This window comes from Salarias fasciatus, chromosome 1, assembly GCF_902148845.1.
Source record: "Salarias fasciatus chromosome 1, fSalaFa1.1, whole genome shotgun sequence".
Lineage (NCBI taxonomy): Eukaryota > Metazoa > Chordata > Actinopteri > Blenniiformes > Blenniidae > Salarias > Salarias fasciatus.
The window spans coordinates 13,360,946-13,387,470 of NC_043745.1; the positions used below are offsets into that span (position 1 = coordinate 13,360,946).

General features: G+C 40.4%; 1 protein-coding gene across 6 annotated transcripts; it reads right to left on the reverse strand.

Moving 5' to 3' along the window:
- Positions 1-1,725: 1,725 nt before the first annotated feature.
- On the reverse strand, positions 1,726-23,730 carry LOC115392855 (protein mono-ADP-ribosyltransferase PARP6). 6 transcript variants are annotated; one of them, XM_030097489.1, is made up of 23 exons: positions 23,417-23,730; positions 21,924-21,993; positions 21,281-21,358; positions 18,641-18,750; positions 18,371-18,431; positions 18,065-18,155; positions 17,837-17,903; positions 17,563-17,712; positions 15,696-15,846; positions 15,186-15,317; positions 14,735-14,830; positions 14,415-14,507; positions 12,454-12,579; positions 12,187-12,252; positions 11,829-11,896; positions 10,100-10,148; positions 9,800-9,912; positions 8,520-8,592; positions 6,285-6,354; positions 5,517-5,596; positions 5,161-5,224; positions 4,815-4,899; positions 1,726-4,122 (listed from the first exon to the last, which is right to left on the reverse strand). In XM_030097489.1, the coding sequence occupies exons 2-23, from the start codon at positions 21,924-21,926 to the stop codon at positions 4,020-4,022; spliced, it is 1,929 nt and encodes a 642-aa protein (XP_029953349.1). In that variant the 5' UTR covers positions 21,927-21,993; positions 23,417-23,730; the 3' UTR covers positions 1,726-4,019. The 6 variants fall into 6 exon arrangements, with proteins under 6 accessions (XP_029953349.1, XP_029953386.1, XP_029953367.1 ...); XM_030097526.1 differs by having other exon boundaries at positions 15,186-15,239; positions 18,641-18,735; positions 21,924-22,088; XM_030097507.1 differs by having other exon boundaries at positions 18,641-18,735; positions 21,924-22,088.
- Between the last annotated feature and the right edge of the window lie 2,795 nt (positions 23,731-26,525).

The following is a 26,525-nucleotide window of genomic DNA, read 5'->3' on the forward strand; positions in this document are numbered from 1 at the left end:
AGGGGGGACTCAGCCAAACCAGGGGACCATGTCCAACATGAGGGCCGGGTTTTAAAGATCATAGTAACATGCGAACCATACGCATCGGCTCGCCGCACGTATACAGACCGATATCGGCACAAAGGCCCAGGCTCTGCCGAATGGGTCAGCTTACAAAAAGGAGGGGCCCAATTACCGTAGCCACAAATACACACATAAAGTGCCTTTCAAGGGTCCATGAGTGCTTCATCTTCCCTATGATTATGCTCACTCTCTACACACCCAGCACTTGTCAAACACATACAGGCCTCCTGTGCCAAAACAGCCATCAGACCGGACTTTTGCAGAGGAGAAGCACTGAGCAGCATTCAGCTGTTTTGAAAGCAGAGAGCTTTCTGTGGTCAGGCAGAGCAGCAGAAACAAGAGCCAGGACTGGGCTGGCCAACAACTATTAGGAATCTGCCCCGTTTGAGGTGAGAGCACACACTGCAATGTTTCGGCCGCGAGAGATTAAAGGAATCGATAAAAAAAAAACGTGAATGAATTCATGACACAGTAAATTAAAAACATTTTTGTGTCATTTTAGCAAAGTCTGTAGTGTGTTGGCCTCGTCTGCACAACTTCCTTCAGCAATAAATCAATGACTTTTGAAAGAAAAATCAACTTGAATGCAGGAAAAAACATTAGACAATGGCATTATGTTTCTTTCACTTACCGCCTGTTTGTGCTTCAAATCAGCAGTGTTGCATGGTATTGTGCAGCTTGTGGAGCATATCCCAGAATCATTTATCGTTATATACATTCATGTGAACTGCATTAGCTTTGTCACCCACCCTACCAAATATGAAGCATCTGTTTTCTTAACAGAGATTAATGTTTTTTGCCTGATTCCTTCCAAAAATTGTGATTAACTCAACTATAACTCCTAATTTTTTTACTGTTTGCTGGAGTTTGTTTCTGCCTTATCCTCAGTTAACTGCGATGTTTTTCCCTCATAATCCTCTCTCACAGATTTTGACAACATAAAATACTAAGTTAAAATATTTGGACTTTTATTGCACGGCTGTATATGTTGATTTATTTGACAATAATCAATTTAGCTGATTATTTTTCTCCAGGAAGGATCCATGTACTGTCTTTTAGTGGATCAATAGAATTATTTGTAAAATTAAAGTAACACACAGAGCAGAATGACTGTGTGTAGGAGAGCTGATTGGAGGTTATTGATTAATGTGTTTGTGTTTCCGCTGCTCCCTTGTGCAGTAACCACAGAGGAGCATGTGATTGAAAGTTTCATTTAGCAAAAGGTTTATGACGTTCCTGTCATAGTCTGAGCTGTTGAGAGTCAAGGGTCTTCAGTGGGATTTGAACCAACAAACTCCTGAGAGCGATCTTCAGTAACCTCCAGGTCACTGCTGTCCTTATATTGTAGCTCATTGGTTGATGTCAACATTAAGAAAATAACATCTGATTAACATAGATTTATAAACTCTAATTAAAGAAAACATGAAAATCCACCCATGATTGTTTTCAACCTTCAGAGAAATTATATTTGACAGTTTTGAATACAGCTAACAGAGCTTCGGTTTGATTTCTGGACAGGGCTCAGGCGTCTGAGTGTAATGTGGTGGAGTAACAGTGCCCCCTTCTGCCCTAAACACAAGCAGAAAACCTCAGGAAACGGACATTGTCCTGTTTGATGGTCACAGTTTTTCACAAAGACACCAATGAAATTCAGTCGGTATGTAAAACTGTGCAAAATCAGGCTTTATTCTGTTTTTGTCTTTTCTGCTGCATCGCCGCCTCTTATCTGCATCGTAATCACCATCATTGTCGTCAACATCTTCTTTGAAAAACATCAGTCACCGGACAGAGACAGCGAGAGAACGGACTCTCACAGTGACTCACAGCTCAAACCCTCTTGACAAAAAACAAAAGAAAAAGAAAAAGAAAAACAGGTATCCGTTGTCGGCAGAGTCCCACAATGCAAAGGGTCAGCCGCACAAGTCCATCCGTGTCTGAGTAGTACATTTCTACATAATCTCCAATGTCCTTATTTACATTTTTTCTTTTTCTTTTCAGAGCCTCAAAGTCCATTCAGCAGTCTGAATTTCAGCTCCGGGAGACAATGACAGTCCATCTCAGTACAGACTTAGTTAGGGTGTTGGATATTATAGTCCTGCCAGCTCCATAAATACTCATTTTTATCCGTTTTTCTTCTCCTACCTGTTGACCGCAGGTCAGAGGACAGTCATTTTCTCCAGTTTAGGCAAATGTTGAGTAAGTGCAATGTCTAGTATAATGTCAAGAAAATACAAAGCCACACAAACATACATACATACATACATACATACATACATACAGTACATGACTAACTGATAAATTTGATTAGCTATACAAGGTTGCCATTCTCCAAGGTGAGACCCAACAGTTGCAGGTTAAAACAACTCTGAGGCGCTCAGCGTTCATTTGAAGTGTGAGCTCACCTGGACTGGATAACCGCCTGTGAATAGTTTGGGGAAACGTTGTCCATGATTCTCTGTACAGTAGATTTTGTCTGTAAATGTGGCAGTGGTGTAAATTAGAAACAAAAAGGACCATTTTTACTGTTTTACCGCTGGACTTTCAAGTAGTGAAGGCTACTTAAAAAACATGGCAAATGACAAATTATATGAATATATTGGTCACCTTGTTTTTTTTGTTTTTTTTTTCATCAAATTGACTCTTTTTATTTCAGTAGGTGAAAAGATATTAATATATATTCATATTGCTATTTGGACACATTTTAAGCTTCAGCCTGACATCATCAGTTGCAAAATTTTTAAAACCTGCGAGAAGAGAAACCGAGTCTGGATACACTCCAAGGAAATGTTTTGTTAGCGTTCGTGGACTACAGATCTAATGAGCCTTCAACTTAGCTGCAAAGACAAAAGCTGGAAAATGCTGGAGTTGATGAAAATGACTAAATATCATGTTCTCACGTTTGTGAAGTGAAGGTTAAAGAAAGAGAGGCAATCCCTACGGTTTGATGGTTTAGAAAAAAAACCAACCTCAGTAGTTTTGTGTAGCAATGCTTAAACTTGTTCCCCTTAAATAAAATGTAAATGAAAAGAAATTTACTGACTGGATCTCATAATAAAACTTGATGACTCTTGTTCTCATGAAACTTGCAGTGTTCGTCCTCTCTGATCAATCCTTTAATGTAATTCCCACCATCTGAGACAACTGGGGGCTGTAAGGTGTAGTGATACATAAAAGATCAACTCCTTCTAGTTCTGCGAAGACAAATCATAATCAGAATACAACAACGGATGGATTTTACATTATCTTCGTATAAAACAAAGTGCTTACAGTGTAAGTAACTTGAATTCAAGCCACACCTCGCTTATTAGATTCAGGGCGCTCCATCCAGTGGACAAGGACAAAAACAAAACAGAACAAAGTTTGTCCCTCAGATAACCATGTAGCAGACCTTGTTTTCAGAAAGCGATGGGAGATAATGACTTTGACAAAAAAAAAAAAAATGAAATAAACGTTAATGTTTTCACCAGGAAGGGATCCGTTATATTGAATGATAAACACATATATATATATTTTACTTGATATTAACAATGAAAATGGGAATAATTAGTGTGAAAAAAATGGTAAAAGTGCATTTAAAAAATGGAGAAAGCACATTAAATGCAGGATAAGAAAAGTGTATGTATGCGTGTGTGTCGATAGCAATCCCAGTGACTCCTTTTTTTTCCTTTATATTCTGTAGTTGGCATGAGAAAAGCTAGACTGAAGGGTAAACCGTTAATGAGTAATCGAGGAATGAAGGGGAGAGAGAGAGATAGAGAGAGAGAGAGAGCGAGAGGGGGGCAAACAAAGAGACCAGAACAAAACCACTTCAGAAAAAAATGTGCTCAAGAGCTCCCTCATCCTTCAGTATCAGGCCTGAGGACAGCTCGCCCAAACATTCGATCGAAACTGCCTGCCTGCCCGCATGCCTCCATCAAAGAGACGTATGGATCCCAGCGCCACTTGGTGGACCTCCATTAGCTGGAGTAGATCTGGGTCCCAATCACACGCATGATCTCCTTCTGCACCTTAGGCTCCTGGGTGTTGATGTTGGCATCTCCTACTTGGCCGTCTTCATACCTGCACATTGAACATTTCATAGCTCTGTTAGACCCGTTCAGATTCACCATGTTACCGTTTATTTTGCGTGTTCCTTGTCTCATTTTAGGATTAAAGCATCTGGATGCTGAGACATTTTTTTCCCGGGCTTCTCCAGATGCTCGTGCCTCTGTAACTGATTTTATGAGAGGCACTTTTTGGCCCGACACAACACATCCTGCTGTGTTCCTTCTAACAAAATAATCTGTTTGTTCAAGCTGAAAAACACAGCCGCACACCGAGCACGAGATCAGAGTTCAATTATATTTAGCTGTGATTTCCATGTGATTGCAGGCCATCTCAAAAACAATCTCCAGCTCAGGAGACAGCAGTAAACAGGGTAATAGACTCCAGCCATCTGGTAAAAATAAAGCATCACATTTAAATTTTCTGTCCCGAGAAGAACCGAGTTTAGTGGAATGATAACTCCACTCAACCGTCCCTGTCAGGGTATAGGCGGCATGTTCCTTCATTTTTCATTTACATTTCATTCACCTTCATCATGTGCAATTTAGCCGCTAAAAAATAAGCAAGCGCGAGTGATGAACTCTGCATTTTAAGTGTGATTATGATTGGAAAGCTTCCAGCCAGGTTGCTGTGCCACCTCTTTCGGTAATCGTGCATTAGTTCTGAGGAAATTATCGGAGGGACATGAAAGTGTTTCGAATACTCACACGAAGAAGAAGCGAGTACAGACGTGGTCGGATACAGGACACACCCAGATGTTACCGTGTTTCTGCAGGTCCTTTGATGTTATAACTGTTTAACAGAAGAAAAAACATTATATATATGATTATATATTCTTAAATAAAAAAAGGTTTTATCATACTGTTGATCATATTAAAGCCCTTGATAGGACTTTGAAGTACGGTTACACTGTTTTGTTTTTAGAGAGTATCCGGAAATTTGAAGAAGGGATTGTGAGAACTATATTGTTGTATTCTATAGTTGTAAATCTCACATTTTTGGTTAAGATAGGTAAAGATAAGTGTTAAATAAACTGTCTGCGTGTGTGAGTACCTTCGCAAAGAGCGATACAGTTCAAGTTTCGACTCTGAAGAAACCTTGATTGTATCGGACGGCTCTGTGGAGAAAGACACGGCGATATATTAGCTACATCAGAGAAGATTATAGTCTCTCTAACTCAAGCAAACATCAAACACATCAGGGAGGTAGTGAAGCCGTCTAGGTATGAAACAATGAAATTGTGTGAAAACTAGTCTCAGAGTGTGATGGTTAAAATATGTTCTACATTTTTAGCAACAACCTTAATCATTTGTCATTGCCAACTATTTCACAATGAAAATCTGTACTAAAAAAGAAAATCGGCATTTGAAAAGAGGATACATTTTATGAGTGTGGGGGAACAGGTTTACCTGTGGTATGGTGTTCATGCGGTTGTAACGCTGCACTAGCTCATCTTTGGTGGGCATGCGGTGCTGTCCTTTCCCCATTCCTGCAAGAAGCAGCGCACGGCCAGTAAATAAGCATCAATCAGGATAACTTTGGTCACTCAAGCTGTGAAAAGCCTGTTTCTGCCTGCCTGTCTTCGACTCTTCGCACAGAGAAATGATGAAGAATGATGAGACTTAACCTTCGTGAGAAGGTTATTTATCAAGGACTGCTGACGCGTTACACTGGGAAAAGCCAAATACAACTCAGTATTCAGCATAAAAAGAACAAAAAAAAAAAAAAAAAAAAAAACAGGTCCAGCTGGGTTTTTTTTTTTTTTACCCCATGTAAAGAAAAACCTGACATAATTACCACTAATATAACAAGTGCTCAGGCTTCAGAAGAAAATCATAATGTCATATCTCCATATTCCACAAATACAAACCCATACAAAAAGCAACAAAGTACAGAGTAACACACATAAATCCACAGACAGCCAAAATGTAAAATATGACATGGCACGTAACACCAAGGCCCTGGGGCCAATCACCAGAAATGAAGACACAACACGTCACAGCACAGGAAGACCACATGGAGGCGCTCCCATGTGTTGACGATGGAGGATTCCAGGATGAGTTCAAGCCATGTTACAAACGCAAGCAAGAAGTCAGTGAACATGGTGTGAGGGGGGGAAGCGAGGCTGGGCGGGGGACCGCTGCGGTCGGAGCGGGCGAGGAATGAAACATTCCTACCTGAGTATCCAAAAGATATGCTGGAGATGGGGCTCAGATAGATGCCCTTTCCATATGCTGCCCCATGCAGCTTGGGTTTTGAAAAGAGCAGGAAGGAAGGAGGGTCACTGAGCAGTTGCACAGGACAAGCTTGCATATAAACACACGATTGAACTCTTTCACACTCATCAACACACACACACACACACACTTCAACTGATACCTGATATCAAGAAAATCACATCAAATTCTGTTTGAGTCATTGTTTCTATTGGAGTTTCCCTGAAATCAGATCGCCTCACACTCCCACACACACACAAACACACACTTGAATCCCAATGGCGGTCAGAGGAAAGCAAAACAGGCGAAGAAGAAAGTTGCGTTTTTACATTTTACACTGATCCGATCCGTACATTCTCACATGTTGTCAGTGGAGATCACTGGAATGCTCTTGAATTTTATGAATGAAACCTGCACATGAAATGTTCCGGTTCCTCCAGGACACGTGAGAGATGAGACGCAGACTACAAGAGGTGAAGGTGAAGCATGGAGATGAGTGATGATGACGGCAAGCCTTCACACAAGAATGCCCGAAATGACGAGAAACAGAAGGACCGCAGGTGTAACATGGACAGGTGTTCATGATTGGCGATAAAAACCAGAGGGAAAAAATAAGAGAACGAGTGAACTTGATAGTTCGGGAACACGTGGGGGAGATGAAGGTCAGGACGCGACACATCTGGAAGAAACGAGGGGGAAAAAAAAGAAAGAATGACAGACGGGACGATTTGTGTGACGGCTGGAGCTGGAGGCAGACTCCACCGCTCCTCCTCCCGTGAAACACAATGACAGAGGAAGGGTGTCGATGCTCAAGGTGAAGCGCAGCGGAGACGGGGAGGCAGACGAGTATCCAGGCAAGATCAAAGATGGAGAGTTCAAAAAGTTGGAGAACAAAGGAAGGCACAAATGAAACACACCGGCGCGATAGAGCAATCACGGCCGACGTGAACGACTCGAAGATCCCTGAGATTTCGGATTTAATTGCATTTAATCTATTTTCAGGACATGCCGGTGTATCTCCAAGCAGTCATTATCAGCCGTTTTGTGCAAATGAGACAATTCTGGGCTCTCTGGAGCTCGGCTCTTCTTTTATTGTTTTATTAATTTATCTTTCACTCTTTTAGGAGTCTGAATAACTCAGACGGCAGAACAACGGAATGACAGAGATGGATACAGGACTGAATAAAAGCGAAGTGTATTTTGGGGGTTTTTCAAACTGGATAACTCCCCACCTACAGAGTCTAAACCACACTGCTGCTTTTGTCTCACAACACGTGATTTTTGCTTGAAAATCTAACTTTCATATTTTTCCACATTATAGGATATTATTAGGACCCACAGACAATAAAAACTGAAATTGTCTTGGTGCCAGGTTAATGTTTTTAATTTCAAAAGGCTGGTAATATATACTCTGAAGAGGTTCCATCTGTTAGACTCAGTTTTTCTCTAAAGATTTTCTTGTATTCATTTTGTCTCAATTACACACAAAATATATTCATTTCTATGAATGTGTTTTTATAAAATAATTTTTATGAAAACACATATAACCTCCACAAATGTTTTATGATATAAATTTCTTAAAATAAAATAAAAAAACAATAGGAAAATTACTGCTTCAAATTTCCAGAGTTTTTTTCTACTCCACACTCAGAATCAATACATGTAGTTTTCCTTTCATTTCCTTGACGTGACCTTCATTTCCTCGTGGTTAGCTATTCCGCTATAGCACGAACTGGTAATGGGTGGTGTGGATTACCAACCTCAGACTGAGGCCTCCTTTCAGAGGCTGTACTCACAACCGCAGAGCGCGTCCTCTGCATCCTGCAGCTTCAGACCTAGACTACTCAGTGCTCTAGGTGGTTAACCCTTAACAGGGCACACGGACAGCTTCCTGACGGCTCAGCCGACACCACGGCCCCGTTCCCGATGCCCCGCAACGGGAAGGAGCGTGCTGTCGGCTGCTGCCGGCCGAGGACGCGCCCAAAAAAAACGGGGCCGGCATTGAACAAGAAAACCTCCCCGTGTGTCCTGCTCGCTCAAAATGCCAAATGCAAAAAAAGCTGACGAAAGGGAAGCTGGCATCCATTAACTGCAAAAATGAATCAGCCGGACAGCAGTCCTGCTTCGTCCCCGAGCAGGTGTACTGTCCGAGAGGAGATGCAACGTGAACTCCAGCCAACTGCCAGGGCTACGTACCTGCAGTTTGGTATAAGAGGCATTGACTAGTCCATTTCTCAGAACAGAGTGCCAGTTCTCTATATGGGAACCACTAGAGCAAGTGTAGAGAGAGGGAGAGATGAGAAAGAAAAGAAAGTCAAGGTGCTGCGTGAATACAGACAGCAAGGATCTCAGTGCGCGGCAACCGATGTGTGGCGGGTCAAGAATGCCGGAATAAAAACACCCCTTCGTTGTAACAAACACAACCAAACTTAAGAATTACAGTATTTAGTTCAAAAGTAGCTTTCAACTATATAAAAAAGGAAAAGATACAAGCACAAAGAAGCTACTTGAGTTGTCTATTTTTATCACAACATTTGAGGGTATTTTGTTACGTCATGGCAGCCTCCCATGATCGTATCATTTTAATTTAGGAGAAAAAGTGTTCCAGGATGGAGATCAATGTCGACAAGAATCACTACTGCCACCTTTCAGCACAGTAAAGGTTACCTGACTTCAAATTCCAGTGAGGGAATAAGATCTGTCTTTAAAAAAAAAAAAAAAAAAAGTGTCACGAGCGCTGTTATTTTTAACAACTTGGTCTTCTTCACACATTTCCGAGTAGGCACACAGAAAAATAAATAACGGATCAAAAAGTTGAACGCAGAAGCCTAAAATTCTGACGGCATCCAGGGCAACAACCAACCGTTTGGCATTTTCTATTGAGAATTATTAAATTTGTAGTATTAACCGAGCATAAAGAGACAGTTAGCAATGCTTGTGCATTAGTTGCGCCCCGCAAAATGCCCAGATGGGTCTTGTGTATCTAAAATATTCAGTAGAGCCCCATCTGCTACAGTACAAATCTCGATCTCACAGATAGTGTTGGCTCCATGTGCTGGCTAAGAAAGGTGGTTTTTGTGTCCAAGAGACTGGTCACAGCTCTGTGCTGTTGTTTGTTATGGTTCCATAAAAATCTGCTAGATTGGCCTTTCCGTGCACGACACAATGACCAGGTGTGACACCGACACGTGCTCGTGTTGGACAGGGTGTTCGCTCCCTCGTGCTAAATTGTGCATGCATGTTAGTGACTATGCTTGACTTGAGATCAATTATTAACCAAATTTGATGACTCGCATTATATTTGCCCCAAAGCCACATGCTCAGCAACATAAAAGCAAAATAATAATTAAAAAAAAAAAAAAAAACAGAAATGCTTCTGCTAGTCTCAGTTTGCCTGAAGGAGTTTTAGTCTTCTAGCTCTGAAGATGCTAATCATGCACTGAGAACTGGCATTTTGATCGGGAGGTCCAACTCACTGGAAGGCGAAGGTGCTGCCGTAGAGCTTTTTGGCAGTGCGGAAACGAGCTTCCTTGGCTGGGGGGCTGCTGAGCAGCAGGAACTGGTGGGAGGTGTGCATGAATTTCAGTTGCTATTGCAATGAGATCATAAGGACGAGTGTGACAGAGAGAGAGAGAGAGAGAGAGAGAGAGAGAGAGAGAATGAGAGAGAGAGGGGCAGATGGAGTGTTAGTATCAATCGTCAGTTCACACAATGCAGCATTCAACAACACCGTGTGGATGCAGGGGACTGGAGGGGATGTTGCTCTGGTTTCCTACCCTACTGAGTGGCAGCTTGACGATATGAGACCTGTTACTGGATATAATCCTGCAGAAACACAAGGGGGAGAACACACAATAATTGACAAATTGACGATTGCGTTCCCGCCCTGCTGACATGTTCCAGGTCATAGTGGCCTGTTTCCATGTCTGATGAATGGCGGAGGATGAAATTCTACCTGCTGGGCTCATTGGGTAAAATGAACATCCAAAAAAAATTGCCATTTATTATGTTTCAGGTCAGTCTGACTTGGCAGTAAAGATTAAAAGTCACAAAATAGGACATTTAGAGGAAAAGCAGGTTGTCTTTAATTGATTTTGAGGATGGAAACTAAGTAATAATAAAATGGTATTTAACGTGTAAATTTTCATAATGAAACCATAACCTGCGAGGGACAGAAATTTGAGGACCGATGCTATCATTACATTCCAGGAACTGAGATAATTATCTTAATGAACATTCTGAGCAGCTCTGGATGGTTTAACAGCAGAACCACAATCCAGCCACACACCCCACCGTTTCTGCTGAATTATTGTTCTATTGAAGGAAATTGGATAAAAACCTAAATTTCACAACATTTAAGGGTCTTTTATCAACAGACTGGACACAACATGTCAACCTGTCCTATACAGGTCTGACACTGTCATACCGGCTACATCTATAACTCCTCTATGCACTTTTCCAAAGGGCCTTTTAAACGTGTATTATATTCAGTTCTAAAAATGTGTCTTTGAAAAATATGTATTAGTTTTTTTAACTTAACCTATTCCAGGTAAGTCAGAGTCTCTTTTAGCTCAATAAAGTTTATTATGTCTTTAGCTGGTTTATATGGTAAGTATTCTCTTTTCTTCTGTTCAGGGAGGTAGACTTTTCTCTTCTCAACATCTCATTTTTGTTTCCACAGTGTTCTCCCATTTTAAAGAATAAAATAAATACTTACATAAAATAAATAAAGACAAATTCAGATTTAGCGCAGTTAGCCTTGTAAAATCATCGCATGACTATCTTCAAATACCATAAAATCCAAAGTTTTCCCCAGTCTGAGTGCAGAAAAATGAAAATGTCCCCGGTAATGCAGCTTTTTACAACCATTAATAATAAATTGGAAATTTCAGTGGCTTTTGCAGGATTTCTGCAGAATTCCATATGCAAGTTTTGCAAACTCTATGGATAATATGCAAACACATTTTCCCAGCCATAAACACAATATGCTAAGTCATTACATCCGAGCTCTTAGTGAAACAGCGCGTCTCCCAATTCTCCTAATTGCAGGTACTTTTGTTGGAAATTTGCTTTTTACTGCAATTTTAGTATTTTTACAGCTTGCAAAGGTCAAAATAAAGAAGTTTTGGCAGCATCTCCAATTCAATGCACCTACGCCTTTTTTTAACATCCTGATTTTTTAAAAAATATTCAGAAAAAATAACACCCTTCTCTGTTTTCGTTATAAATTGCACTCTGAATATATCACACTGTCAACGGAACGTGACACGAGGCATTGTACCACCCATTCCAATACAGACAATCCCAGACAATAATTAAGGATGGCTGCATCACTCCTTTCAATATTAAACAAGCATTAGTTGCTCAAGGGTGATGGGCACAAGCACAGAATCACTGCTGTGTGCCTATAATTCCTTACTTAATATGATGGACTTATGATGCTTCTTTCTGTGGGTGAGTCAAAGCAGAACAAATGTATTTGTGGACCAGATCCTCTTCACTCACCATTGCAGCAGAGGATGGGCCAAAGGGTCCAGTTTGTCCATCTGTTTCTTAATCTCCAGATACGAACCCTGGAAAAACCACAAAGAGCGTGTGATGCTGTCACGTTGTTTTTCTTCACAAAGAGAAAGAATTCAGATAATGCCTTCTGATGTGAATCGTGAATTAAAGTATCAACATCAACAGTGGAATATTCTAGTTGCAGTCCAGTCGAGGGCAGAGCTGGGAAAAGATCCAAGATGCCACTCTGAGGAACAGAGCCAGACACATGCTGTATAAACTCCACGTAAAATGTAATTATCGACGGTGTCAGTGCATTTACTCTTGTAGAGCCTCGTTTCCCTCCCACCTCCTTCTTTACCTGTGTCATCTCCCGGATGGACATAACACTATCGAGTGCTTTCTGCAGTCTCTCATAATTCTTCTTCTGTGTTTATGGATGGAGCCCAGCATCCACATGGTATGCAGTGAGAGAGGGAGCAACATACACGAGTTTAAAATCACAAGCATCGAATTCTCTGGTTTGTTCTGACACTGTGCTCTGTTTATCAAATTAAATGTCATTCTGGAATGAAATTCACATATTGATTCAGTCGCTAATCGGGATTCTAGCAGTGTGGAAGCTGACCTTTGGGTTGAAGGCCAGAGTTTTTGGGTCATTGGGATCGACAACAGATGGGTAGGGCTCAAAAATGATGCTCTTGCGAGGAGACTCGAGAGCAGCTCGACACATCGCGACCAGCAGATCCACCACCTGCACAGAGAAACGCTCACATTTTAGAGGCCTAAGCACCAGAAATAACTCAATTTTTAAAACTTTTAATTACAATTGTCATAATAGGTATACATGTGTATGAAAATAAATTCTAAGTATAATATTTCATTTTTTTTTATCAAAAAGTAAAAGTATTTTAATTCTGTTTTGTTTCAATCTATAATTTTAGCTTGAAGTCAAAAATCATAATAGTTTAAAGTTTAATAATAAGAACAGGCTAATTTCCTACTCCTTAACTTCAGGCGCCCATATCAATGTACAATTAGCTTGAAATGTTTTTAAACTATACAGAAAAAGCAAGAAAATATGTGTTTAGTATAGATTATTTTTACAGTGATCTAGCAATAGATTCTGAACTACAGGAACTCCTGTTTGTTTCATGCTGTTCAGATGGGAACATTTGGAATGAGTGTGCAGTTATGGGAAGAGCAAAGAAAAGCTGTCTGGCATCGGCAGTGGAGATCTGGAAAAAACATCCCGTGGGTTCATGGCAAGTATTCTTATAATTAAAATTGAACCATGTTTTATGTATTGCTTAGTTTGCCAGTCTCGAAAAATCTGACAGAACTATTCACTTTTTAAAGATATTTAATTATTTGGAAGTGTGAACTACATTTAATCAGTAGTGAAACATTCACATTATTATTATTTCAGACTTATTTGTCATGATATACAATTCTATAAGATGATTTTAAAGGTGCATTAAAGAGTTTTTCAGCTTTAAAAATACTTATTTTCCACCATAAATATGTTACAAATATTCAATGGTGTGTATAATGTGCCCTGATATATTCATTGCAAGTACCACTAACAGCGTTAAATTGTCACTTGAAAGTTGCAGTGCCGGTCCGGCACCAGAATTTTTTTGCTGAGAATTTGAGAGAATGTGACGTAATGCACGCTCCCGCTGGCCTGATTTCCTTAGGTTTCGTTTTGTCCGCCATTACTCCGCCAGATGCTAAGCAGCAACAACTGAGCAGCAATGAGGATGGATCTTCCAGAAAGTAAGAAAAGACCGGCTTCCAGCACTGCCACAACTCCAGCACAGACTCCACCAGGCTAAAGAAACTTAAATTTTACTCCAGCGCTACTAAAAGAGCGAGGAAGGAGATCCCCTCTTCCGTGCACGCACATGGACGTGAGCCACAGACACGAGCGTTTCACTAAGCTGCAGTTACGCCCAAGGCCTGCAGGGGCCGTTGTTTTGCATAAAACGTGCAAACTCCTTAATGCACCTTTCAGTAAACTGGATTTTATTTTTACCAGACACAAGAGATTTGTGATCCTCAGGAAGTTGTATGTTCCATGTTGAAGTCATTTTTCCATTTAATACAGAGTAATATAATTTTCCAAATTATTCAACAAATAAACCATTTAATTCTCCCCAAATCCCTTCATCTGCCTTTCTTTTCAATTCCAAAATGAGTTCTTTTCATATATATATAAAAAAAAAAGTGTGCATAAATGTGTATATTTAAAATTAAAAGTGTTTCAAAAAACTGAATTTTTTTTTTTTTTTTTAATATGTTTGCCTGCACTTCATTTCCCTCATCAAGGTAATCTGATTTCTTTGGCCTGTAACACTGCGTCTTGAAAATAACCAGACACTCCCATGATGCTTCACTTGTAGCAGAAGCTTGGAAATGGGAACAAGGTCAGTTTTGTGTCTTGTTTTTCACATTATGAAAAATGTATCAAATCGGTTGGTTTATTTCTTGACGCTACTTGGTCAGAGTTTTGCGAGAATAAGCCACAAAGTAAAAACATCAGGTGTTTCAGATCATCTCATGTGCTGCTGGGTTTGTGCATCTCACCTCCGCTCCAGTGGCCACTTCCTCTGCCGCTCCGGACATCACACCCAGAGTGTAAAAGGAGAACACACACAACTCCCTGGTGCATACAGCCGGCTGAACACACACAAACAGAGACGGATGAAATTATACACGCATCAATGTGAATTAGAGTTTTCATAAAAATAGCACACCTATTCAAATCCTCTTGCTCACTGTAGTATTGAAACAAGCAAGCAGGCTGAGTTTCACGTGTCTTAGCTGTTTTTTTCACTGAATGAAAATGTTCTGTAATGATACACTTTATTCCAGGGAGCTGCCGTTTCTCGTGCTGTCTTTGATACCTTCAGCATGGATCCGTTCTGGAAGACGTGCTGTTCGTCACAGACCACGCAGTACTCGTTCAGCGTGGGAATCCTCTGTTCTGAATACTTCATTATCTGCCAGAAGAAAAGCACAGAGGTGTTCCCAGTTATTACACCCACCTCCAGCGCAGCCGCACACACAGGAACAAAACGTTAGAACTGATACTTTACTGGAACATTTTGTTTAGTTTTTAAATTTCTGGGGGTTTCTACTTTAAGTACAGCCTGAACGTTCATGCAAGGTGAGACTTCTTCCTTACATAAAGCTAAAGCTCCAAAAGGAGACATTTATAATTCACGATACAGTTTGCTGTTCTTACACGGTGTACTTATAAACAATCACAGGATATTTTACTGCTCTACTGACTTTCCTCTTAAGCACAGCTCAGTAACGCAGCCTAAGTGGGCTCACATCCCCTCCGGCTCTAACCTGCACTAAGAAGCCGTACTCCAAGGTGGGGATGTTCTTGCAGTGTCCGCCCGCCTGGGATGAGAAAAACAATTCAATCAGCTGCCTCGTGGTAATCTGCGCTGGGGCCCTGGCCGCCGGGACAGCCACAGTCTGATGAGTCAAGTGAAGACAAAGCATTATGGGAAAGGGCGCACCAGGCATGTGACGGAAAGGGTGGGGAAAGGCTCGGGTGGGAACAGTGCAGGTGGCGGGTGACTCAGAGGAGGGTCAGAGTGGATCACAGTGGGTCAAAAGAAAAAGGCAAACAAATAAATAAATAAATCAAAATCTAAATTACAACTTTACGTATAGAAATTGACGTTACGAGAATTTGGTTGGTTCTCAACACTTTATACAGAATTAAATTATTATGTAACATAAACACAGTGACCTCCACATGTGAGTGAGATACACTACAGACTGATGGGTGGCATAGCACTGCTTGTTGTGTTGTTAAACGTGTACGAGTCTGTCCAGAGTGGCACTGACCTGACTGTTTGGCGGGTAGCTGAAGAGCTCCCCTTTGGGGTTCTTCATGGTGCACGAGATAGAACGGTTCATCAGGCGCGTCACTCTCAGCTCAGGCACACTGAGCTTCCCTTTCAAAACCGTGTCTTGGATCAGGGGGAAACTTGGAGACCTGGAAAAACACAGCATGAGGTCAAAGGTCAACCACTTAAAGACAAGTAGTTTCCAGATATTAGTTCAGGACAGCAGTGCAGGAGGACGGTTTGGCCTTAAAGTGGAAAATGTCCGATGTCTGCACTGTATGGTTTGTATGTTAGATTTTTAATATCTTTTTAATATGATATAATATTGATTCTTAATTTATAAATGACTGCTGCATCACACAGTTACAGTAGTGGACAAAAAAATTCTCTCTCTCTCTCTCGCCCTCACCAGGGCATTAGCATTAGCGTGCTGCGAGGTTGGATTTGTGAAAACATGCACAGTGAAGGATGAAGAAATTGTACGTCTTAAGATGTGTTGGGCTCCTGCCTGAGAAACAATTTTAGACATTTCTGCAGATCTGGATGATGAAAGAAAGTCACACAGTCAAGAAATTGATGCCATTTTTGTGTCAATACAAATTTAAAAAGAAAATGCACGCTGCATTGATCGTGTTTTGTTAACATTTCACTGCTTTGCAACTGGAGTCACCTGTAAAAATAAAATGTTGAGTTTTTGCTTACCTCTCTTTGGGAATTTTACATGTTTTATTTAAAAAATAATTTCATTCCTGATAGTAATTATTACTTTTTTGCAATAATACAAAGAGGGAACCTTTTGCAGCTGTGGTCATTTCTGCCTTTACTGGTGCAACCCACTCAAGGTCATTTTTTTTTTTTTTTTTTTTTTTAGACAGTAACTCCAGTTTCCAGCCGCTGAAGTATAAGAACAGGATTCACATCTAGCATTGCGCTCAGTACATTATCCATGTACCCTCCTGACATAAAACTCCTGTCAAATGGTGAGGACGTCAAGACAGCCTCGTGCTTAGCAAGGCTGCCCTCCATCGAGTGGGCTGGGATTCAATCCCTGCACACCCATAACTGTCAAAGCATCCCTGAGTAAGACAGAGGCCGAGTACAGCGGTTCCCCTGAGGCGGAATTGGTTCAGTTTGTCAAATTTTGATTTTAAGTCAATCTGCAGACTACGCAGTGTCAGAGCTTCCTCTCCCTGGCTTGTCTTGTCCTGTACTGCTCACCTTTTTCAGACAGGCCTTCACAATACATTCTCATCACTATCTTTTACATGAACTTGCAAAGATAAGGCGAGCAACTGGGTGATGCAAACAAAGAGAATCCTTATATTAGTGGCTTTGAAGGCACCAGAGCGCTTCAGAGGGCTGGACAGATCGGGGGGGGGGGGGGGTGTCAGGAAATGCATTTTCTGATATGAATTTTTAAGAAATAATTCATTAAAATACATTTTTTACAATCTTATCAAATCACTTCTTTTTATGATTGTGAGACTAAAGAATATCCAGAAAGATTATTAAATCAAAGAAATAAATTAAGTGTAATTAGTGTGTGTGGTGAGGTTGTGGGGTAGATGTCTCCCTACACACTGAAAACTCATCTGCTATGACATTTCATCTTTAAAGGTAAATAAGACAAAACAAAATAAAAAATATATATACCTTTATCATCAATCGCTCAACTAAAGGCATTATATATTTTCCAAAACGCTAATATCAGCTGTATTGTGAAAGTTCATGAAAGGACAGAGAATCTCCACATTCAGGTTGTGTTGGTCGAGGCTCATCACGTTTTGTGAGTGAGACTCTCTCTGCGGGGGGGGGGGGGGGGGGGGGGGGGGGGGGGGGGGGGGGGGGGGGGGGGGGGGACCTACTTAGGGATGGGGGAGAAGATGCTGAGCCCTGCGCGGAACTTCTTGATGGTTCCTCCGGCTTTGAACCAGCTGTGCCTCTTCTCCTGCTGGGCCTTGAGGAACTCATTACTGAGGTGCTTCCACTGCTGCGAGGTGAATGTGCTCAGGATCCTGCCGCATTGCATAAGCGAAGGGGAAATCACAGAGGAAAAAATGTCTACCTGCCCGGTGATGCTGCTTTTTAAATCAGTGTCTGGCGCACTAAAAATATGTTCAATAATGTCACATCACTTACTTTTTCAGTTGCAAGCCCAGGCTGAAGCCTTCTTTATTGGAGGGCTGGAACACTTCTACTGACGGCTCTAAATAAAGATGACTAACATCATTACATAGTACACACTCTTTCCTTCACTCTCCCACTTGTGCCGCAAATATTGTACTCACCTCCCACGCTCAGTGAGTAGCACAAATACCTAAAGTCCCTCCCAGAAAAACCAACATCCACATTGACATCTTTACTCACCGGGTCCATCGAGGTACTGGGAAAGAGAAAAGCGCAGTCTCAGAATAATGGGCTCTGTTCTGATAACTTTCCAAGCTGTTGCAACCTCCTCCTGAGTCAGACACACGCACGCACATATACACACACACACACAGACACGCACACAAATACACAGAGTTAGCATCCTAATTAGGGCCATGTCTCATTGCATAAATAAATGATGAGCACACAATGCATTATAAATGATGTGTTACTTTGCAAAATGTCAATGTTGGAATGGTAATGGGCAGAGTGGGAGGAGGCCGTGAGAGGAGAGCGCTGACTCACATCTAAGAAACCGATGTTAATATGAAGATCGATGTCCACGTCATCAATAGTTCCATACTCCCTGGTCAGAGACAGACACCGATAAAGGTAACTTATCACCTTACACTCTCAACATATTACCCCCTGAGGGTTAGGAAATAAATATTTCCCTCTGTATTTTACCAGATACCTTTGAGGTAAACGTACTGGAAACAGATTTGATTATTCCAAAAGGTATGTCTTTCTAAATCCTTATTGTGGGGTGAATGTATGCGTCTGCTTGTGTTGTACCTGACAGAGACGGCACTGTCAGTGTAGATGTCTTTTACAGCTTCAATGTCTGCATCCAGCTGAGGATGGCGGTACAGGTCGGCCGCACAGCTCCCCTGCAACAAGCAGCACTGTTCACAGTTATAGCAGTGAATGAATCAGCCGTTCAAAGCCTTCAGTTATCAGTCACACCCCAACATCCCACAGCCCCGTCAGTCACAAACACAGAATGAACCCAATTCCAAAAGACTGAAATGTAAATATAAATATTATTTTTCCAGCTGTTTGGAAGTGGCGCCGGATTTTCTTCAAGAGCAACTTTTCTTTCCAGTTTGTTAACTTAAAAGCAGAAGTTCTCAAAGTCAAGTGTGAGTGGATGAGAGCCCCTTCACAAAGCTTACACTGCATCCCTGAAATGTCTCACATGGTTAAACATGTTTTCATTATGTTTTTCTTTTTATATTACACAGTACTTAATACCTGTTGGAATCCAAAGGCAATAAATGTAACTCTTTTTATATTTTTAGTCTATGTTCATAGACATCCACATATATGTAAATCTTTACAATGGTTGATAAAACTTTATATATCCATTCACAACATTTATATCTATATATTTGTTAATCTCATTCAAAGCATTCTATTCAGGCTGGTAACCTAACTCATGTTCCATTTTTCTGTACATACATACAGTATATACCGGTAATCACACATTTTCTCTATATAACATTGTCTATTACATTGCACTTCTGGATTGCATGCCAAATAAATTTATGTTACTCTGAATTTGTGCATGTGTGGCAATAAAGTTCAATCCTGATCCTAATACTAATCTCAAAAAAGTCCTAAATTTAATATCTGGTAGTTGTTTATTTATCATCTGAATTTTTCGTTACACTTTTCAGTAAAGCTGATGTTGTCATCGTCAGTGGTGTCAAATGTATTTACAGTGATTTTTATTCCAAACATGTCTTTACAACAAAATAGTTAAAAGTCATAAAAATATTTTCATCAGGACTTCTGTTTGAAAAAAAAAAAAAAAAAAAATCCTGCTTCAAACTGCACCCCCCTCTGAATCCAATATTTTTTTCTGCTGCCCACCACACATTTTGACAACCACTGATTTACACAACCAGTTTCATAAAACAATGAAAAGACATGAACTGTTGTGTTCAGCTCGGTCAAATTTAACTTGTAACTGGATATTTCTTCAATATACTTCTAAGGTGGGAAGATTACTTTAGTTAGTCTGAAGTTAAGACATATTTGAACCAGAACTTTCAAACACTACACCAGTTCGCTCAAGTGTTTCACAATACAAGACAAAGAACAATATCATTATTTAATTTGAAGAATAATTCTTAAAAAATGCAGACTAGTAAAATACGGTGTCTAGTAATATAACTGAAATCAATACCCATTAATCATGACAAATAAGTGCATTGAAATGTTGAGGTAATGAGAGTCTGGTAAATTATGCTGAAAAAGCAGGTATTCTTCCAGTCTGTGGGAGTAGTAAAAGGACCAAAAAGTTTATTTCATCACATTTTAAAATGTTGCACATTTTTAATTATGTGGGATAAAAAAGTATTTAGTCAAAACTGCATTTGTTAGTGATCCTAACTTTTCCAGTGTCCTGTGATTGTCCCACCACAGGAAGTATTTTCCATGAAGAGCACATCTCAGTGTTAATAACAACGGCGGAGCCGATTCTGTCACACAGTCCGTGTTCCTGGTGTCTCGACTTGAAGTCAGACTCTCATCTCCTCAGCTCAAAGTGTGCAGAACAGATCCCTCTCTCCCGTCCTTATCTTCGCCGCTCTGCTTTCATGTCCTCTGACTGCACTGAAATGAGCTTTACGTCCCAGACTGGATTTACATTTCAATCAAAGGCTTGGAAGATAACAGTTAAAAAAAAAAAAAAAAAGGATAACTGACAGATTAGGATCTTCAGTTGAAGTCAAGCAATGAACTTTCTCGAGATGAGATGATACATTTAAATTTCAAACTAGAAATGAATTACACAGTGCTGCTTGGATTTAATACAGCGACTGAAAGCAGTAAATAATGTGAAATCACTTAGACAGGAAACGCCACTGTGTAGCTCTGGTAAATGTTGTATTTGCTATTGTTGCTGTCAGGCCGAAACCTTAGAAATAAACACAAAATTAAAAAAACAGTGACATATCCAACCTGGAGTGTTTGCACTGCTAGCAGAAGGCCTTACAGAGGAACCATCAGTCAGCAGGGACATCTGTTCTGCACTGCCAGAGCAAAATGTCTCAACAATCATCCACCACATTGTCATGACTTTTGATCTGAGCTTTTAAACCTTCCCACATAATGTTGCTCATCTCTGAGTTGTTACGAAAGAAAAAAACTATCCATTGAATCAAAGAGACGTGATATAAACGCTGTTGATTTATTGAGAGCTTTACTTGCGACTAACAAACACTGAATCCATTTTACTGGGAAAAGCATGAAATATAATAAAGTAATTGATCTAAAAACATCTTTTTATATGTTGTAATGTTTTAACTTTTGTGGCCTGTTAATAATCAATATTAGATAACACGCTGTAAAATGCACACACTGTTCATGAAAAAACAGCATTGAAACTCAACTTTTATTCAATAGGAGTAATATTTTTTAATGGTATACCTGAATGCCGTACAAGAACTGTTCCGATTCGTTTTCCCCGTCCGACTCCTCGTCTGTCCAACATTGGCCTTTGATGTCCTGTGGGCCGACACATTGTGAGAGGGCCATTATAGTGCAGCGGAAAGAAAAAAAATGCAACCTCTTTCTATCGTGCTTTCATCTTTCATCTCCCTATTTAGCCTTCTGTTCAAGGGCTTCAAAACACTGCTTTTTATAGCACCTAGAATAGGCGAGGCAAAGAGCCATGATTTATTTCAAAAAGATAGAATATTCTCTGAATTCATCCTTCAAAAGAATACCTGGCTGACTAAAAAAACGGCATGATTTAGAAAAAACATCTTTTTCTAATCAGAAGTTGTAACAATAATAATATTAAATGGCCTTCTCTAGAATAAATAAAGTTATTTGACCTGAACAGAGTTAATAAAGCTCATAATATTTTCTGGCAAAACAAGGATACAATAAATAAATCCAAAATGTTTAAAAGTGTTGACATGTTTGGGAATCTGGCCAAACACAAAATAAGACACAAAAATGTATTTTCAATTAACTTATAAGTTCAATAAGCTTGAGCAAAACCGTGAATGTCCAACACAGCTCAATCACATGCTGTGCTACACCAATAGGACCTCAGCTGTCTTACCATTGGGTCTGCTGTTCATAGGGCTCTCTCAGACAGGTTTGGGCCTTTGACTACTGCCAACCATCGCAGCCTGTTTCCAGGTGGAAGGAACAGAACAGAAAACCAGGGAGCGTTCACAGACCGCCTCTCTCCCTCTCCCTCTCCCTCGCGTCAGAATTACACAACCTTGGAAAAACAAGGATATGAAATTCAGCAAAGCAAAAAAAATCATGAAACAAAGAGGGCCCTGCCAGTGATGCCAAGCTTTGTAAATGGTGCCCTCCTCCTTTCTTTAAATGGGCTGCTCTTCACCTTGCCATGTATCCTAGCAACAGCCATCTCTGCCTTCTTTCAGAGCGGCATTAATCACTGAAGAGAGAATGTGTGGGAGATATGTGCTGTACGTTCAGTACCCAGGATGTCTCCGTTTCTTTGTTTTGTTTTCATTCCAGGAACCAGTAATCTATTAATATCAAAGTACCAGAGGTGGGTACGCTGCCGCAGATAGCCCGTTTAAGAACTCTGCTCAGCTCGGCTTTCAGTATGATCATATGCATAAAAAGTAGAACGATAAATTAAGTGTTTATATAATCTTTAATAGGAAGGCTGCATCAATATGGCACAAAGAGATGAGTTAGAGGGATTCATTATTCTCAAATAGTACAAGCTGCATGTGTAAACAACATCTTTGACATAGGCGCCCACAGAGCACTCTGTGTTTCACAGAGGTTCTCCACATTGTGCCAGACATGTCAACAACACGGATTCACATTGTAGCATCAAAATATTACCATTAAAATCCAAACACTGACGACTTTTAACCAAAATACAGAGAGAAAGAAAGTCTTTGTTGGGACTGGATCTTAACAAAGACTTGGATGGTACCACAGCTCAGAATGACAAGACAGAACGCTAACAAACATGAAAGTGCTTGAGCGATATATATATATAGGTCAGCATATCTTTAAAAAAACCAAAAGAAAGACACAAAAACAAAAAAAAAAAAAACACAGGCCCACACACACACCATTTTGTTCACTTTGTGCAATATCAGCAGGACAGACTCCTGAAACAATGCTGAATGCTGATTAAGAATACTTATTCTTATCTGTTAATAATACGGCATCTGTGGTTGAAAAAACCCTTTACCTACATCACCGCAAGTATATTAAATTTTAAGGCTGTCTGTTCAGCTCTGGCTTTTTCCTCTCTGTGCCTGCTGGCTTGTCCTCACCCGTGCTAGCATCCCCATCTCACCCCCCCACCCAACCCCCACCCCAACCCATAACCCCCCCCCCCCCATTCCCACAGCCTCTGTCGTCTCACATACCAATGGAGTCACAGACGAACTGAGCCCCCCACCCCACCTCCGTCTACATCCAGCATCATCGTCTCCGTTCATTCCTTGTGATTACTATTTCGCACTAACACAGATGCCGTCAGGCAGATTTTCCCCTCCCCCCACACAATGCACCCCCCCACCTCCCGCCGCCACCACGGCCATCCACACTTACCTCCACAGAGGATGGAGACTCGGATGCTGTCCTTGCCTCAGCTGCTCCCCCTCTTAAAGGGCACACCTGCCTTTCTCTCCCCACCTCGCAGTCGCTGAAACGATAGAGGACAATGAGCCCGTTGGAAATAAAGATGGCAGAGGAATCTAACACGCAGCCGTCCCCGGTTCGTTCAGCGCTTGTCTGCCTCTCGACGCTCGCGCTGCGTGTCTGCGAACAAGCCAGCCAGCTGGTGTGTGTGGGTCTGTGTGTTTATCTATTGCAGATCTCTGCTCTTACTGCTGTCTTATATTTTGCCTGACAACACTGAGGGGTCTGAGCATGCTCAGTGAGACCAGCAAAGTGGGTCATGTGACCTGCAGCTGACTGCACTGCTGCTGAGAAATAAAAAGGAAAAAATGGCTGTGCTTTGTGTATGCATCTGCCTGTGTGTTTGTCTGTGGCATGTGTGTGTGTGTCTATGATTGCATAAGTCAGTGTCTAACAAAGCACTCTTGTGGTGTGGAGGCAGATTTTACTGGATATCTTTGTGATTTTGATGTGCTTACCCTAATTTTTAAATACAAAAATACAATAATACAAACAGAATGACTTCAGTTTCAGCATCACCTCATGACTATTCAGCATGCTATATTGTGTCGACAGTTATCTCAAGACTAATTTCAAATAGCTAGATATGTATTCCAGCAATATCTTTCAAAACCTATGTACTGTTGCTTCAAAATAAATCGTGCGTTCTGTGTCTAGAAGGAGTTCTGTCACTGTGTGCATTTGTGTGACAGCAGTCATTAGGCCTTTCAGCTAATCAGTCTTTACCCCCATTGTCTCAAGGTGTCTATTTAAGAACTGACCTAAAGAATGGAGAGATTATGAACCTGTGTGAGGCCATCTGTCTGCTCAATATGTGTGTCACTGTAGGTAAAATCAGATCTGAACACTTTTTTTTCGGTTGACGCTGAAGCATTGACCACAAAAATATGTGCACAGGGGACACAATTAGTTGTCAGCTGACTTCCCACTGCCTGATGCTTTTATTATGTCTGTAAGAACTGATAGATAATTTAAAACATGAAAAAATAAATTCATCGCTACTAAAACTGTATCAAACAACATCAAATTCAAGAATGTTCAGTGAACAAAACTGAGGTTGTGTCATTTGTCAACTACCAAATCATTTAAGGCATTCTTGTCTTATTTTTTTTCCCACAATTACTTTGTCTTTCATAGGTTTTAATGTCTTCAAATGTAAAGAATTCTTCCATTCTCACATTTTCTATAGTGCTTTTTACAGTTAAAGTCAAGGTAGTTCAAACAGAGAGAAAATCTTAGGATCACCAGATGGCCTCATATAGATGTATTTGCACTGTTGGAGGAGACCCATGCATGCACAGGGAGAACATGCAAAGGGAAACCATCTCACTACAGTAGACCACTGTGCAGCTCTATTTGTTTTATATGAAAACTTAAAAATATCCGAAGGTTTTAAAAATACTGGACCAGAAGGACTTTCTGTGTTCTCAGTTTTGAAGATCCTCCCTAATTTGGCAATAGTTTTGTCAACACTGAACTACTAATGAATGCCAGCTTGATTCACAATCCAAAAACACTGTAGGAAGGATGACTGATAACTCGGTTTGGGCGTGTAAGTGAGAGTCTGCCTTCTCAGTATGAGTTGGTGATAGATAAGCAATCTTTTCAAAGTGTGCAGAGATCAGCTCCAGTCATCTGCAACACTTTTCTGAAAAATGCAAATACAGAAGTTGAATGGTGAGACTGTTTCAGATAGTTCCTATTCTGCTCACCGTATTCATTTTTAAACTAAAAAAATTAAAAAAAAAAAACAAAAAAAAAATTTGAATATATGTGAATATTTCAAAATAACATAGTTTTGTGATTTAGGCTAAATAAAATGAGCTAAGTCACAATCTTGACAGAATTTATTTATTTATTTTTTAATTTGGGGATAAAACAAATGCATCTGTTTAACTTAGGATGTAGATTATCTGACAAAGGTTGTCATGCATTATCAAAAACGGATTTATGACAGGCAAGTGTCAATATGTGATGTGTTATTTTAGTATTCATTGCACAAATTTCACCTTTGTTTATGTCTTTGTCCTCTTATGTGCATCTCTACGAGCAGCAGTTGCACTGGGCAGGAGTACTTTTAGCCGTATTAATGCATCCTATCAGGTCATCTCTGAGAATTATGTCAGGGTATTCCCACAGTATCGTACTGTACTCAGTGGAACAGGCGTTAGCAGCCATTAATGCTGAGTGACAGCCGGGAGCTCGAGCAGCGGACGGAGCGACAGGACGGCAAACCTGTTCCTTACCTGGACAGGTGTGTCCAACACTGTAGTGGAGCGGCTCCAGGCAGGGGGGCCAGTACCCGGTGAGACTCTACCATGGGCAGTGGGAGCAGCAGTGCTAACACAACTTCAACTGTGAACAGGTGAGAATTAAAAGGGAACATTACTGGCATGTAGTATGGACTCAGTAAGTACCACACGTGCAGGTGTATTCACAAGATCATCATCACTTTAACAAAGCATGGGAGGCTTTTGTATCTGAGTCATGGATTTTTTTATTTTTGTCTCTTTGGTAGAGGTAATTATGTTGAAAGTTTTTTTTTTTTTTTAAATCATACTGAATGCAATATACACTGGATAAAAACCAAATGATTTTGCTAACCAATGAAATATTGTGTTTTACTTCTTGTGGATATTTATATTAAAATTACAAGAATCACCATGATGGGTATAGGTTCTCAGACCTCATAAGAGTTCAGTAATATGTATTTGTATTTAATGTGAATGTATATCAGTATAGTTTGGGCACTTTGTCATGCATTTTTAGATTATCTTAGACATGACTAATTATTATGTGGATTTTTTGGCAATTGTTTGGACAATTTTCCGTATTAGGGTCAAAACAGTACAAATTATAACTACAAGGACATTTAAAAACCAACTGTAGTTTAGTATTTTAACACTAGATGGCAGTACAGGCTCGCCCGCTGCTTCAATGGAGGACAAGCAGAGGGTCTTCCTTCATACATCCCTCCATCATCCCTCCACTGAACTACATGTAGCTGTGATATTAAAAA